This window comes from Lycium ferocissimum, chromosome 5, assembly GCF_029784015.1.
Source record: "Lycium ferocissimum isolate CSIRO_LF1 chromosome 5, AGI_CSIRO_Lferr_CH_V1, whole genome shotgun sequence".
In the NCBI taxonomy this organism is placed as follows: domain Eukaryota; kingdom Viridiplantae; phylum Streptophyta; class Magnoliopsida; order Solanales; family Solanaceae; genus Lycium; species Lycium ferocissimum.
Genome location: NC_081346.1, coordinates 26,355,433 through 26,372,797, shown reverse-complemented (window position 1 = coordinate 26,372,797; position 17,365 = coordinate 26,355,433). Strand labels below are relative to the sequence as shown.

The window sequence follows — 17,365 nt, the reverse complement described above, 5'->3', positions numbered from 1 at the left end:
TTGAGCTCTTTTAGTAGGCGTTTGGCCATAGAAACGGAAAAAAAAACACTTTATTTGGAATTTTTGAAGTTGGAGTTGGAGCTGTGTTTGGTTATAGTTTTTGCAAATAATATATTTGGTTGTTTGAATGTTTTTTTTTCTTCTAAAAACACATGAAATATGATTTATACCCCCAATTTCTAAAAACCACCATAAAAAAATTCATAAACATAACCAGTTGGATGAATCAGAACAAGCGACTACACAATTACATCAAAATAACTGATACATTAATGAAAACAACTTTTAGCAGAATGAAACTTTGAATTCACATACCACGATCCCTCTCCTGACCGTCAACCCCCCACCCCTAAAAAAAGGAACCAAAGCCTTTTTGCGGAAGAGAAAATGGTAAAAACTTATCCGTACCAGATGTTTACACACATCTCAGTTAAGTTAACCATAGTAATAAACTAAGGTCTAGAATTCTTTTTTTAATGAAGAAAGCAAAGTTAATAATGGAACATCACAGCGGTCTTTGTTATTACAAATTTCTGGTCACCAAAATCTTGTTTGCTATTGCAAATTTCTGGTTATTACAAATATCTGGACCAACATCTTGTTTTTCATTACCAAACCCAACAAGAACTAAAACAAACAGTTGTAAACACTACCAATGCTAGAATAAACAGGGTTAAATTTATAAAAATAAAAAATTTAGGGTGAAATTTGAAAAAATAAAAACAAAAGCAAGGGTAAAAACAGAAAGTGAAAATAGTGAAAACAAGATTTTGATTGTATTTCAAATTTCAAATACAACTTCAAGTTGCATTTGAAATTTCATGGCCAAACATTAATATTTTTTTTAAAAAAAAGTGAAAAAATGGGGAATTTCATAAATGTACAATTCGCTGACTTACATTGCAAAAATATACGCCAAAACTTACATGGTAAAAATATGGCCCGAAAATACTGTTATACAATGTTATACCCTTAGGTACAAAAGATAGGTACATTATGTTTATAGGTGTATGAAAGTGTATGATGTGTAGGTATATACGACATAATTATACAATATTATACACGAAAATACGCATTGATCCATATTTATACACAATTATACGATATTGTATAAGTGGGTATAAACATAGATCTGAACTGGTTTTGAATAAGAATTGCACTTTTATACAAGACAGATACATTACGTATATGGGTGTATAAAAATATATAATAGTGTATAAGAGGTGTGTATATGGGTGTATACACACCTCTTATACACTATTATACATAAACTAACTCTAATACCACCAATGACGGAGCAGCAGTAGCCACCAGCCATCACCAGAGTTCCGTTCTCCAGCGAACTCCGACACCACTAACGACGTTCGACAAGCAGCAATAGACTTTTTTCCTCTCCGTTCACCTCTATTTCTCCCTCAACGAGATCACGCCGGAGCTCCGGCGAAAAATCACCAACGACACCACCTCGCTCACCACCATCAAATTTGAGTGGATTTTTCGGTAATCAAGAGAGAGGAGGCGCGGTACAGAGAGGAGGCTAAGAGAGAGGGCGAGAGGGAGAGAGAGAGAGAGGAGAAGGAGGAGGAAGTGGTTCAATTTTTATAAGATTTTAAAAAGTGGGTCAATTTTTGTAGCAATGTTACCCTAATTAACATACAATGTAAATATTTAAAAAAAAAAAATCAAAAAAAGTGAATAATTCTCATGGCCAAACGGGTTCTTAAATTGTTGAATGGCCAGGAGAAGAGGAAACACACTTGTCTTCCTTTATTCGGAGCAATTTTTTGCGCGGAGTGCCCTTCTTTTGGGGTGGTCTTTAAATTTTGCCCCTCATATTTGTGGTCTTTAAATTATGCCCCTCATATTGCTGGTCTTTAATTTTTGCCCTTCGCGCGAGTTCGAGTTCGAACCTCGCTCAAGCAAAAATTAAAAAAAAAAATCGCAAGACAAGGGTTGAATCGCGTGTATGCGGACCAATACTTTTGTTAAGGAATTACAAATTTTATGCCGAACCGGCATACTCATACCTATGGGCAGACTTGGCATAAGTATGCGGTCCGCATAACTTTGATAATTTCTTCACAAAGTTATACCGGTGGGGGCATACTTTTAATGGGCAAACTTTCTTCATCACAACACTTGCACATAACACAAATTGGTTCTACACTCAAGCCCCATTGTATGATCCTATTGCGATCGTGAGCCTTCCGTGTAAGCACAATCACATTGTGAAATATATTTTAATCGAGTGGCATGTTGAAACACCATAAATTTTCGGTTGACTCTTTCGGGATTACCTAATAATTGCAAGAATTTAGTTCGAATCAAGCTTTTTCCGGGTTGAGAAGAAGTATGCACTTGCTCGGATTCTCCAAGAACCAATAATTTGTCTAACCATCCAATATGTCGCCAAGCACCATTAAATTGGTCAAATCCTACTCTTTGACATAGTAGGCATGGATCCACTTTATCCATAAACTTTTATGCCGGACCGAGCGTAACTTTGTGAAGGAATTATCAAAGTTATCTTGGATGCGAGATACTTATGCCAAGTCTCCATAAGGCATAAGTATGCGGTCCGCATAACTTTGATAATTCCTTCACAAAGTTATCTTGGTGGGGCATCTTTTAATACAAACTTTCTTCACAACACTTGCACATAACACAAATTGGTTCTACACTCGAGCCCCATTGTATGATCCTATTAGCGATCAATGATCTTCTCCAAGTAAGCACAATCACATTGTGAAATATATTTTAATCGAGTGGCATGTTGAAACACCATAAATTTTAGGTTGACTCTTTCAGGGATTACCTAATAATTGCAAGAAATTTAGTTCGAATCAAGCTTTTCGGGTTGAGAAGAAGTATGCACTTGCTCGAGGATTCTCCAAGAACCAATAATTTGTCTAACCATCCAATATGTCTGTCACAACCTTTGTTAAATTGGTCAAATCCTACTCTTTGACATAGTAGGCATGGATCCACTTTATCCATAAACTTTTATGCGGACCGGCATAACTTTTAATGAAGGAATTATCAAAGTTATCTTAGGATCCGCATACTTATGCCAAGTCGCCCAAAGGCATAAGTATCTTGGTCCGAGCATAACTTTGGTAATTCCTTAACAAAAGTATGCGGTCCGCATAGCGAAATTTAAACTCTGCCTTGCGAATTTTTTTTTAAAATTTTACCTGTAGCGTGGGTTCGAACACAAACCCTATGGGTGTTAGCCGAAGGGCAAATTTTAAAGATTTCAAATATGAGGGGCAAAATTTAAAGACCACCCCAAAAGAAGGGCAATTCTGCGAATTGCCCTTATTCGGAGTACCCAAATTCCAACTTGTTGCCTTCTTCTTCCTTTTTTTTTTTTTTTTTTCCCTTCCGGTTAATCATAGTTTTGGGGGTAAAAATTTATGGATTGTTTACAAATTACATATTAGTTACGAGAAAATCTATGTATTACATAAATTCTCTCATAACTTATACGTGTATTAGTTTCTAAATTGCAAACTAAATATGGTATTAGGTGTGTTGAATTTAATACACAGCAAAAGAATGCTACCAAACATTATTTATGCAAGATTTAATGCATGAATAACTTAGCTCCTAATCAGCTACCAAACAACCACTAAATACATGATATATATGTTTGTATGTAAATTTTTAAGTATAATAACTTTATCGGATTTAATATAAATACTCGATACAAATAAGTATTTATCAGGTTTTGAGTAACAAATTCTACCCTTTACCCATGCCTTAAATTTGAACATTTGGTGTTAGGGAATATACTCCCACAAGTATTAAGAAAATTACTTAAAATAATTTTAATTAAAAGAGTTATTTGATTAAATTATCCTGAAATTTATTTAGATTATTTATTAGACAACTTGATACTTTTGTAAAAAAAAAAAAAAATTAACGTCTTTTAAGTACTTTTAAACAATTACTTATTTTGGACAAAATTTGAAAAGTTACAGAAAATCTATAAAATTTGAGATGTTACGGAAAATCTATAAAATTTGAAAAGTTGTAGAAAATCGAAGACTACCTCATGTGGCTACACATTTTTTTTATTCCTTTTCTCTCCGTGCCACTATTTCTACCGTTAATCACTCTTTGCTCCCATGTTGACTCCTATGCGATTATACACCTATATATATTAATATTAAAATAGTATTCTGTCTATTTGAATTTGTTTAAAAAAATGCATCTTTCATTTTTTGGCAATTCTTTAATTCTAATTTTCTACATGATATGTTTAAGACCACAAGATTAAATGACATTTTGGTACATTCTACATCGTTAATTTTAGACTATAAGGTTCAAAAGTCTTATTTACTTTCTTAAACTCCGCGTCACGTCAAAATCAAACAAACAAATCTAAAAGGGAAGTATTTTGTATTGCATGTTCAAGTCGTTTAGCACATTCTCTCCTAGTGGCATAGGTGGTGGCGGGATGATGGGAAGAGAGAAAGAGAAAGGAAAGGGGAAGAGAAGATGACAATGGAGGTGGTGATGACAATGGTGGCAAGAAGAGACAAGGAGGAAGGAGGAAGGAGGAAGAAAAAGTAATGGGTGGCAGAGGCAAGGACGAAAAGAGGTAAAGGAGGAATAAAAAAAAAATTTAAAACTCAAAATTGGGGGAAAAAATTAATTTTACTCTTGAACTCTGTGAAATGATCAAATTTGCCCTCATAAACTTTGCCAGAGGTATAAATTTACCCTCTGTTTAAGAAAATTAATTCATAATTGCATGATACGTAACATTACCAGGTGCTAAGCTTTCACTATTTAAAAATAAGAGCGATTTTATTTCATTTTGCATAGTTTAGGAGCAAATTTAACTCTTTACTCTTAATAATAATATATATATAATAAGTATATAAAAAGATGGAGGGCAATAAAGGAGAAAACAGAAGATGGAAGGCAAACATGTAAAATAGAATGATATTCCACGTGTCTTATCGAGAAACGGCATCTGTATTCACGAGATTCCATAACACACACCGGTGTAACGCTTTTCAGCTCACCTCACTCTTCACCCCCTCAACTCCCATCTCTCTCTCTTGGCTGTTATTCATCGATTCCACATGCTTAATATACTCAAATCAATTCACGACTTCATCATTGTGTAAATAAATATCCTTTTAAGACACAAACATATTGATTGATGGAAAACAATCAGTCAACTCAATACGCAATGTTTCACTTTCATCCGTTAATTCTATAGCAATTCTTTCCCTTTTGACTTTACTAACTGCTCTCTTCTATATCACGAATCCCGATGGAACGGTGTCGTTTGCTTCTATTCCTTGCTATTCTCTCCTCTATTTTTGGACTCCTTCATGCTAGTGCCGGCGATGCCGATCCGCTTTACAGGTAAACTCATTTTGACCTAATTTAAGGATGTATCGTGTTCGTTTTCAGTTCTAGCTAACTTTGTGGTGAGTAATGCGACTTATAAGAGCTTTTTTTCCGATTTACGGAATGCTACTTGTATTTTCTGATATTTCTCTTCACTTTGTCAAGTAGAGGTGATTACTTGATTTATTCGTTTGAACTTGGATATAGAAATGCTAGTTGAAGAGATATTTTCCGTTGTCTATTGAGGTTTAAAGCTATTCCCTCCGTTCACTTTTACTTGTCACGTGTCGTCTCGTCTCGAGAGCTGATTTGACTAATCTTTGGAGCTAAATTAAATTAGATTGATTCAATATTTTAAAATTAAAATTTAGATGTTCAAAAACTATATAAAAAAAATAATACTATAAGTTGCAGTTATGTGATGAAAAAATATGTCTTAAAATGTTAGTCAAAGTCCATGTAGCTTGACTCTCGAGAAGCGAAATGTGAGAAGTAAAAGTGAACGGAGAGAGTATTTTGTATGAGATGACAAAATTTAGCTCTATCTAGTGGCATGAAGCTACACGTTGTTGGTTGTGTTGTGTAAGTTTCATGATCCTCCTCCAAATGAAAGGACTTAGATTTCTCTATGTCTGCCTAAGCCGTGGTGGATGGAGTTACCTGATACCTATACTGATGTTGGAAGGAATGGGTACTCGGTATAAATGGTGGAGCTGTGTGTAAGGTGACCCAGACACCACCATTGTGAAAGAAGAAGTGAATAGACTTGGATTTATAGTCTAACAACTTGAAACTAATAGAGCTTTTTGTGATAAAAACCTGTATATTATACTCATCTATTGGTTCTGGGGATACTTGAGTCTGGATTGGAACTTTGTTATCAAACAACCTGTTACTATAAGAAAGAGGTGTTGATCCTTAATGAACAACGATTGGAGGTAACTTGTCAACCATATCGGGCTTTTTGAAATCCTTAGATATGCTATATTTGACCTTTCGATTTAACTTCTGAATGCTAAATCATACAAGTAGGTGTTAGAATCCTAATTTTACTATTGGACAGTGTTCTTCTTTGTGTTCCTTAGATTATAAAGCGTTTCTCGATGCTGAACTATTTGTAGATGTTCCACTAGATGATAATCCCTTTTTAGATGGATGCATGAGTTTATTGAAAAGTGAAAACTAATGAATCTTGGCCTAAAAGTTTTTTGTAGTGTGTTGCCTAGCTAGTTTGGCATAATCGAACTTATATAGGCTCACCCTCAGTGTTCACTTTACCTTTGTTGACTTGATTTTTAATGAAGTAAATTAGACAGCCAAACAACCAAGAATTTGCACCAAAATATTTGCCTCATTTTGGGCCGTTCAGCTTTTGTAAGGAGTGCATTTCTTTTTCTCACGTATTTGGTTCGATCAATAAATTTAGGAGTCCTATAATTGCATTTTATCAAAGTTCGTATTTGATGGATGATGTATTTATATAATGGAATTGCAAAAAAAAAAAAAAAAAAAAAAAAAAAGAATGGAAGAAAAATTACAGAGAGAATTGATGCCCATGAGTTGTTTTAGGCTATCTGTATTTATTAATTACTGGAGGCATCATTATGTCCTCTGGAAATATGGTTGAAGATCTTCACTCCTAATGACAGCTTCGCTGAGGATACCTAATCGATGCCCCTTCCCTTCCCCTCCTCCGTCCCCGCATGGAGAAAAACGGAATTATGTGGCATCGGTAATGACCCAAAAGTGTGGGGTAAACTCGAAGTAGATATTGCATCTCAAATTTTTATAAATTTTTGTTGGATTAAATACAACCAAAAAATCATAACATTCAACTGTCAGAGGCATATGTAATCCTGTCAACTGCGGCTTCTTGCTTCTGTGCTGAACATACTTTGATGCATATATTGTTCTCTATTTCTAAGCTCTTTTTTTCGTTCATGTAAGTTTACCATTTGGGACATACTGTCAAAAGTCCAATGAACCAGGCTACTTTCTGGTGTGTTGGGCAGCACCTGTCTTTCACTAATTTGCATGGCATTATGGGCTGAAACCCAAAAGACATTCAAGTATCTGTTGTTACTCTACCACACTTCCTTTTGATGTTATGTTCATGCCCTTTGATCTTTGAAATTGCTGGTTTTCCAGAGCTTGTGTTGATCAGTGTGAGAAGACTGGATGCGTGGGGGAAAAATGCTCTCAACATTGTAATTTCACTTCCGGTGGGAGTCCCATTGATGGTCCATGGTATCTGCAGGAACCACTTTATCTGAGATGGAAACAATGGGACTGCCTCAGTGATTGTCGTTACCACTGCATGCTTGCCAGAGAGGAAGAACGGAAGAAAGTTGGTCTTAATCCTGTCAAATATCATGGAAAATGGCCTTTTCAGCGTGTCAATGGAATCCAGGTTCTTCACACTATTAAGTTAGCATTTCCTCCTTATTAAGCACACGTAGTTCTAGGCTGTATTGTGGTTAGTATACTAAACTGTGTCTTTCATGGCCAGGAACCTGTTTCTGTAGCTCTTTCCGCTCTTAACCTTGCTGTACAATTCCATGGATGGGTATCCTTTTTCATTTTGGTGAATTACAAGCTGCCCTTTGGACCAAACAGAAAGCCATATTATGAATATACCGGCTTGTGGCATATTTATGCTACTTTTTCGATGAATTCCTGGTTCTGGAGTGCTGTTTTCCATAGTAGGTGAGAGATTGCTTACTTTTCTTTTTCAGCTCTTTATTTCTTTCAAAAGAGATCGTTGATTAAATTCGCTGCATTTCATATACTGCATTCATCCACAAATCAAGTAGCTTGAAACTGTCTTCTGAAGATATATAGTTTCTCCTTCTTGGTTATTGGCTTCTAATCAGTATATCTCTACTGGCTAAAGTATGAGGTTTTTTCACTGATAGCAAGCTTTGACTGGTATGGTCATGGATAATTGTGCAAATATTTTGAATTTGAGATAGTCTGGGTCTCTGGGATGCATATGTTTATCAGAATTTTCAGATGTCAATTTCTCAATTTTCTGGGTGTTTGTGCCATAGAGATCATATGAACACCACATTGCTGCAAATTATTATTTTGGTGGCTGAGGGGTGAGGACTCTATGTTCTCTAGCTTCTGCTAATGGGTGGAATTGTTAGGGGCATAGCAGGCAGCAGAATCTGGTTTACGTAAAACTAGTTGCTCGCAATTTTTCAGTTCTGGGAGGATTAGGATAGAAGAGTAGTAGATAGCCGAGTAGTGTCGTAATAATTTTTCTACTCATCTTCTCAGTTATTAGTAGTATATCTTTAGCATTCACGTAGTATCGTGTGCATTCTCCATTTCTTACTACTACTGTTACTTTATTTGCTTTGTGTGTCTGCCTTTTGCTGTCATTTCCTTTCATTACCGCTTGGATTGCTTCCTTTGAGCCGAGGGTCTATCGGAAACAACCTCTCTACCCCACAAATGTAGGGGTAAGGTCAGTGTACATCTAACCCTCCCCAGACCCCACTTGTGGGATTACACGGGATATGTTGTTGTTGTTGTTGTTGATGTGGTAATAATGTTCTAGCTTGTTAAAATATAACAACAAAAACAATTACACCTCAATCCCAAGTTAGTTGGGGATGGCTATGTGAATTCTCGTCATCATAAATGCTTAGTTTGGGTCCATAATATTTCAATACTCCGTCGATAGGATTATCAAACACTAGGGTTCTCTAATATACTCTGGTGGTTATTTCTCTAATATACTAAGGGGTCGTTTGGTGTGGAAACCAGTGGCATACGCAGGATTTTTGTAAAGGGTGTTGCATTTTAAAAAATAAGCCAATGAATAAATTGCTATAATGATGTTATATTAATAAAAAAAACTATTCAAATCGTATAAACTACTACAACTTTAAGGTTAGTTTAATCGTCCAGTTGGAATAACTCTTTATCTAAAAAAGATCCAGTGGGGACAACTAATTTTGTCTAACATTCTTCTTAAGCCGAGTTCTAGTTAGATTGGTTATCCTAAGTTGATAAGAAATTGGGAGTTCGAACATCACTAGCAAGTAGCAACATGGATTATTTTATTTTTTTAGACAAAGGGCGAGGAGCTTACGAAAAAACCATAAAAGTAGAATACATTAACTGCACTTGCTTACGTTCGAATTCAGGAGGATTACTGCACTAGCAAGGCGCCTGACCAGCGATCCACAAAGCACTTTTTGTCTAGCAGTGTCATTGATATTATATCTATACTTATCCTAGATTTTCAGATTATCTATATACACATATTTACATAAAATACTCGACGAAGCGCTGTCGGATGACACCCCTTGGCATAGGGTGCGTCCGCCCCTGGTGGAAACAAGGTATGCAGGAATTGTAATGCAGGGAATAGTTATGCAGAGGTTAGTTTTTATCGGGCAGGGTTGTTTATACTAAAAAGGGAGGTATATAGGGCAAAATTTAAATATGAATTTATTTTTTAATATACTAGAAAGGGAATATATAGGGCAAGATTAAAATATAAATTTATTTGTTAAACATAATAAAATTGAAAGGTGCTAACAATGGGTTTGAGGAAAAAAATAAAGGGTAATATTGTCTTTTGATGTTTAATACATGTATTAATTGATCCATGTTTGAGGAAAAAAATAAAGGGTAATATTGTCTTTTGATGTTTAATACATGTATTAATTGATCCATGTACTGTTATTCCATCCTATCGTAGGTATAAATTAATATACCAATTGGGCTACTAAATTATACAAGGATTAGTTATACAAAATCTAAATTAGAAATCAAACATTGTATGAAGCAATACCATTCATGCCATGATTGTTTCACCTATTACATCAAACCAAATGACCTCTAAGAGTCTTCTAATAAATGTTAGTCGCTTTGGTATCATCTATACAAATTTTCAACTTCCAAGTTTTTGCTATCTTCTGCTAGATCTGTTTGGATTTCGAGATATTCTTAAATCTTTTGAGATATCGCTCCATATGATTTTAGGTCTACCTCTTCCTCTTTTAAGACCTTTAATCATCTTGTTTTCGCATTGAAGAACCGCCACGTTTGGAGGCAAACCATGTTAAGCGACATTCTCTCATTTTATCCTCTACCATCTGTTACTCGCACCTTCTGATGGATGTGATCATTTTTAACCTTATCTAATTTATATGACCGCACATCATCTTAGCATTCGCATCTCTGCGACACTCATCTTCTAGATATGTTGGGCTTTGGAGGCCCACCATTCACTCCCATACAACAGTCTTGGCCTTACAGTCGATTTTATAAGTTGTGTTTCATTTTGATAGGTATCTTCCTATTGTATAAAGCTCGTGACACTTTTCGATTTCAACCATCCTACTTTAATCATATGCATAATTTTTTTTTATCTATCATTCCACTCTTGGAACAACGAGCCTATATTTCTAAACTGCATACGGTTAGGAACCTCTATCCGTGTAGTCTACCTTACTCCTACTTATCCTATATTCCTTACTCACTAAAGTGCTTCTCCACAGCTCTAGCTTTGATTAAATCCTCACTAGTTTCATCAATTAACACAGTATAATATCGTCTGCAGCATCTTGTATACTATTGGTTAGCTAATCCATAATAAGGATAAATAGGTACAGCCTTAGCGCATAGCTCTGTTGCAAGCCTACAGTAATGTGGAACTCCTATGGTTCTCACACTTGTGACAGCTCCTTCGTACATATCCTTGATGACATTTATTTATTTGACACGATTTATCTTTTTTCTAGCTTGTTAAAATGTTAAAGCATTAATTTTAGAATGTCAAAGTTGGAATGTTGGAAATGTTAAAGTTAGATATTCTTTCACATCTGACAAATATAATACGTGTGTTATTCTTGACACCTCCATCTAATTATTAAGCCACATACATCTCCTCTTACTTTATCATATGTTATTGAAGTTTCTACGAACTTAGTGGGAATTTAAGTAGTTTTTTCTTATTACATGACTCCCTCATGCCACTTTCCGACCAGAGCAAATTTTTTGCTCTCTTCTCAAGTTTTTAGTTCTTATGTCTTTCCCATAATTGTTCTAGCAATATTACTTCAATTTTTGTTGACTGTTCCCGTGACATCATGCTTATGTCCCGAGGCTATTTCAGCGGCATCACGCTTCTTCGGTGACCGTTATAGAGGCACTGCATCTATTTCTGGTGACTGCCCTCGCAGCATCACCTCTTTCTAATGAGCATTTAAATAGCACCCCTTCTGTTTGACTAGTATTTTGGCAACGCATCCAGTGATTATTCCAACCATTGTCTGGCACTTGCCAGCAACATCCCTGCGACCTGAACTTTCCTATAAGATCCCAGCGGCTTGGCTTTTCCAATGATTTTCATACAGGTTCTCCATGGCACCATCGAATTGCCTTTTTTTTTCCTAGAAGATTTCGATTCTAATATGACTTTTTACTATTCCAAGGATTGTTTGCTCTTATGTGTCGTCAAAATAAGTAAAGTTGGTTTCCAATTAAATTTGAGGGGGCCGTTAGTATACATGTGAAGATGTTAGTAGTTTTAAGTTCTTAAGTTTTGATACTGCCCATATGCTATTTGACACTTCTGAATAGGTGTACTTTGTTTTTTGATAACCGAGAAATCCCAGAGAGCCAGTGATGCACGGTTCGAAGTTCGGCAGATAATGGGCCTGCCCTCAATCCTTCTCTGCTTAAATACCAGGCTTTCTCCGCGGCGAGGTTGGAATCCGTGATGCGTGCCTAATCCACACATCACGCCTGCACTCTTACCAAGCCTTCGGGGCACTTGTAAATGGGTGTTCCTTGTATTCATCAAATTATCAAGTCGTCAACACATGTTCTATTCTCTTATTTTCTCAAATAGCTTACAGTCATTTGTGAATTTCCATGTTCTGATATTTTGCAATTTTTTTAGAGACGTAAACTTGACTGAGAAGCTAGACTATTCGTCTGCCGTTGCATTGCTGGGGTTTTCTCTTATCTTGGCTGTATTGCGAGTTTTTAATGTGAGAGACGAGGCATCAAGAGTAATGGTTTCTGCTCCCATTATTGCATTTGTGACAACCCACATCTTATATCTGAACTGTTACCAGCTCGACTATGGTATGTCCACTTTCACCATTACTTTATATAGGATAATGCATGATTATGATACTTTTGCAGTATATACAAATTTATTATGATACTTTTGCAGTATATACAAATTTAGTTTGTAACATCAACACCATTAGTTTCCTAAATGTATCCTCTATTTTACCTCCTTTATCTTTCTCATTGAAATTTTAACTCTGTTTAATTTCTCAGTGATCACTTATCTGTAGCATCACACATTTGAAACATTTATTGGGTCAAAGCGATATATCCTAATAACAAAAATATTAATTACTCCATATGTAACTATAAACTTAATAAATTAACAAATTGCCATAAACTTATTACGTTGTGTGACCTTAAATTTATTTAGAATGCTTGGAACATTACGAGGTCTGGTTATGAGTTTATGTATTGTACCTTCAGAATCAAGAAAACTTTGGTGCTTATAGTTTAACATGCTTGTGAATACTTTTTTGACTATAGAAAGTGATGGAAAAATAAGTAATACGATAAAATGATGATGAGAAAATGCAGAGATTATTGGAGCAATGTGTGTATGAATTGAGAAAAGAAAATATGTTACAGATGACTGAATTTCTTCTGACTTCCAATTTTAGTTGTTGATACTTGCATTTTGTCACTTTTTTGAAGTTTAACTATGATGTATGATTTATTGTGGCTCTTTGGATTTCATGAATGTGTCGAAGTGTTGTGAAGTAGGAAAACTGATGTTTGCTTGATCACAATGCAGGGTTGAACATGAAAGTCTGTCTGGCTATGGGCATTCTGCAGCTTATCTTATGGGCTGTCTGGGCAGGCGTTACTCGCCATCCATCACGCTGGAAAGTATGGGTTGTGGTGATTGGTGGAGGTCTCGCTTCACTCCTTGAGATATATGACTTTCCTCCCTATAGGGGATTTGTGGATGCCCATGCTCTATGGCATGCCACCACCATTCCCCTGACCTACTTGTGGTGGAGCTTTGTGCGGGATGACAGTGAATTCAGGACAGCAACTCTCATCAAGAAAGCAAAGTAGATTGAAGAATAGTATATTTCTAATTGCTAATCATGTAAGAAATCATTGCTTGTTCAGGTCTTTGTTAGTTGTCAGTAGGCTGTCCTTTTTCCTCGCAATTTGCACTTCTAGGAGATTTTCTATTTGCCATGAGAGTTTCTATTTCCAGCTTTAGTTGGTCTAGGTCGGATTTGTTGTTTGATTCTCACATTCATCTCCAGTAGTTTTGTAATAACATTTGAAACTCTATGTTCTTGCTTTTTGTGCTTTTGTGGCTTGAACTTTAAATGAGCTAGGCTGCAAGATCAATTCATTTTAAGCTCCTTGATTTGAATTACGTATTGAGTGTTCCATAATTTTCAAGGTTTTCTGGAAATCACGTTTAATATTCTCACTGGACATTATTGTAGCATGAGGTCACTTTATTTTCGTGAATACTATCCTTTAGGTAGTTATACTTTGTTGTGAAATACTAGTACTGTTCTTTGCTATGTATTATTGTCAAATGATTTTAGGTCCGGTCCCCGTAAGGTGTCATTCCAGATCCATGCTATTGCGATTTAGTGGTGATATTCATGTATTTCAAATCCCTAAAGCAAATTCAGTAATAATAATTACAATCTAAACATTGGCTTTTTGAGGTGTTGCGTTGCAATCGTTGTACATGGGTGATTTGCACAAAAGGATACTTCTGTGTTGCTATTTAATATTATCCGTACTTTTGAAATTTGTGCGAGAAAATCTTTTTGAAGCTTAATGAAAAATTTTTCGACTAAAACATCCTTAAGTTGAGCGGTAGAGATAGTAAAGCCGCATCGATAAATGTGGCATACAAGTCATGCTGAATCGATATGACTTCGTTCTATATTAAATCTAGTTCTCTTGAAATCGCTCACAAACCATAATGAAAAGTCATGATTCAAAGTTACAAACAAAGAAGAGGAAAATAAATACATTCAAGAATTATGATATGCAAATCATAACATATCGGTATGACTTCATGTTATGTTCAACCCAGTGTTTTCAAAGGCATTTTCGGGGCGAGTCCCAGGGAGGGGCGTACCAAAAACACTCCCGGGCGTAAATGAAAGGCGTAGATCCATAAGGTGGACGCCCTAGAATTTGCTATGGCTGCTTCACTATGAATTGTTTTTCCTGCCATGGAAGTGCTAAAATCCTAGAAAAAATGATATGTCCGACATGTTTAAAAGGGAACACGTATAGATAGTTGATACATTTTAAAATGATTTTTTCAGGACAAGAAATGGAGAAGCAAAAAGAAAAAAAAAAGAATTTACAGAGGCTGAGCTTTAAAACCAGTAGAGTGAGACGTGAGGGGCGAGGAAATACAAAGAAAATTACAGGAAGAGAGAGATACAAAATGGTGAAACTAAAATGCTGAAAGTGGAACCACTAGTCCAAGTTTCAAGCAATAAAGACCACACACAAGTATGACATGGCATTTGGAATCAAATAAAGTTCTCAAAGTGCATTCCTTCTTCCAGTGCGCCATTTCTCTTATTATCGTGGCTGACAATTTTTGTAAATAACTTATTCAACACCATCTGCAAAACGACAAGCGATTTTAAACTTAGGGGACCTTCAAATTCCACTTGTCTAACAAAGAGTGTGCCTCACGCAATTTTCGTTGGTTGTGTCCCACCAAAAATAGCTAAAGGAGCTGGGACTCGAATGAAAGTCTTTCAAAAGAATTACTCAGTTAGTTCCAATGATGATAATGCATGTATGGCTTTTGTTGTGCACTCAATATTTTTAACTTCAGCATGCATGCTTGCATAATCTTCGCTTACGTCGCCTCAAAACATCAAAATTTAGACACTACAATTTTTTTTTTTTTTCTTTTAATATCAAAATGACAACTTGCATACATCCGTATCATCCAAATATTGAATGCGAAACTAGGAATATCTCCTAAGTCCTTATTTAAGGAACTTCACATTGAGAATTTCCATTGCATATGAACTGTCAAAGAATAGTACTAAAAACCAGAGTTGTTTATCTAGAATAGCTCCATAAAGACATGTCAGCATCAACTTCCGCATGGTCTTCGATTTCTACATATTGCGGTGGAGGTAGCATTAGTCCTTCAGCCATATCAGCAAGTAATTCCGGCATGTAGAAGAGTTCTTCTTCATCCACGAAGGACATACTCTGTGGTGTTTCAGGAGTCCAAGATTCTCCTGAAGCTCTTTCTGACTCTCGTGGCCGAAAAGCTCCAGCGGCCTCTGCAGCCGCCTTTTGAATATCCTTGGTGTCAGAGGAAGCCGGGGTAGGCAACCTCCAAGCAGAGTCAGCAAAGTTCAAGCAAGCAGAACGACCCCTTAATGCTATAGCTGCCACGTCATGAGCTCTTGCTGCCATTTCTACTGTTGGGTAAGTGCCAAGCCAAATCCTTGAGTTTTTGTTGGGTTCTCTGACTTCACAAACCCACTTGCCTGAGTTCCTCTTCCTCACTCCTCTGTATACTGGATGTCGAGTTTCCTGAAACTTCTTTCTCCGAGCTGGCTTCTTGGGGTTGTTTGAAGCCAACAGAACTGCCGAATATTCAATAAGATTAGTAGAGCTGCTATGATCAGACGTTGATGATGAGTCAGTAAGTGGGTCCGAGGAGTAGCTTCGAAAAATATCCATTCTTGGTCAGTCAATGATGGTTGAGAGAGTAAAAAGTAGTCTTGGATACTTCAGGTAGAGATTTTTTTCTTTATGGGCAATGCATGAGGTGGGCTCTATATAGTGGATGTGTATCTACTATGATAAGTGAAGTTAAAAAATTTGATCGACACAAAAAAAACACGCTGTTTTTGAGGGTAAAAACTAAAAAGTGGACAGGCTGGATTTTTGGGTCCCAAATATCTCAGCTGTTTTTATGAGACGAGTAGATTGGGTTCCAAGTCTTAAGTGTTTTTCTTACTCGCGTGGGTTTACTTTCTACTGATGTGGCAGCTTGTGAATCGTTCTAGTTTCTACCTCTCTTCATTCTTTTCCTTTCCTTCTGGAGAGTATACTTTATCTAGAGCACTTGACTACTTAGTCTATAACTGACCATCGTCGACTTTTGAAAATGATAAAACAAATATAATTGTTTGTTAAGTTTGTTTTACCCCGAAATGGGATAATAAGTTGAATTTGTAAATGAGGTATAGGATATGTGGCACTTTAATCTATTTTTTGATAAACGAAGAATGTATATGTATGTTTGCTTATAAATGACTTAAGTGTAAGTAAATCAATATGCTAATGATTTGGACGAATGTGTTGGGATTATGGATTTGAGCTAAGATCTTTGTGTATATTTCCGTACAATATTGAATAATATGATTCAATGAATTATATAGCTATAAACCGGACCAAAATCAGAGAGAGTGAGGGAGAGAGAGAAAGCTTCAATATATATTCAAATACAATGTTTTGGATATGAAAAGCCAACCCCTAAAAGTAAGGAAGTGCCCCCTATTTATAGTTTTCCTCTATGGGCCCTTCATCATCATGAAGCCCTTTTAGAAATAAAGAAGCCCTAATATGGATAAGGTTGGATCGTACGATCTGACACCCGTACAACTGTCAGAAACAGGTGACAGAATGATTTCCACACGTGGCGAGCGAATAACTGATTAACCGGACCAACGGCCACGATCATAACGGTCATGAAGAAACCGGGCTAACGGCCACGACTAACTCAGCTATGTATGAACCGGACCAACGGCCACGATCAACTCGGCCATGGAGAAACCGGACCAACTGCGCTAAGAAGTTATCCCCGGATAAATCGGACCCAACGATTTTCTTCAAACTTCTTCTGATCAAGCGCTACTGATGCAATACCCTCGGTCGAGCGCTTGTTTTTGCCTTCTTC

The 17,365-nt window shown here is 36.3% G+C and overlaps 2 protein-coding genes across 2 annotated transcripts; one reads left to right on the top strand and one right to left on the bottom strand.

Annotated features, from left to right (window-relative positions):
* The first annotated feature begins 4,962 nt into the window (after window positions 1-4,962).
* LOC132056608 (uncharacterized) lies at window positions 4,963-13,825 on the top strand. Its single transcript, XM_059448886.1, has 5 exons — window positions 4,963-5,385; window positions 7,519-7,780; window positions 7,880-8,076; window positions 12,296-12,483; window positions 13,226-13,825. The coding sequence occupies exons 1-5, from the start codon at window positions 5,291-5,293 to the stop codon at window positions 13,510-13,512; spliced, it is 1,029 nt and encodes a 342-aa protein (XP_059304869.1). The 5' UTR covers window positions 4,963-5,290; the 3' UTR covers window positions 13,513-13,825.
* A 1,529-nt stretch (window positions 13,826-15,354) lies between these two features.
* Window positions 15,355-16,144, bottom strand: LOC132056610 (dehydration-responsive element-binding protein 1A-like). The gene has a single exon (XM_059448888.1). The coding sequence runs from the start codon at window positions 16,141-16,143 to the stop codon at window positions 15,508-15,510; it is 636 nt and encodes a 211-aa protein (XP_059304871.1). The 5' UTR covers window position 16,144; the 3' UTR covers window positions 15,355-15,507.
* Window positions 16,145-17,365: the final 1,221 nt, after the last annotated feature.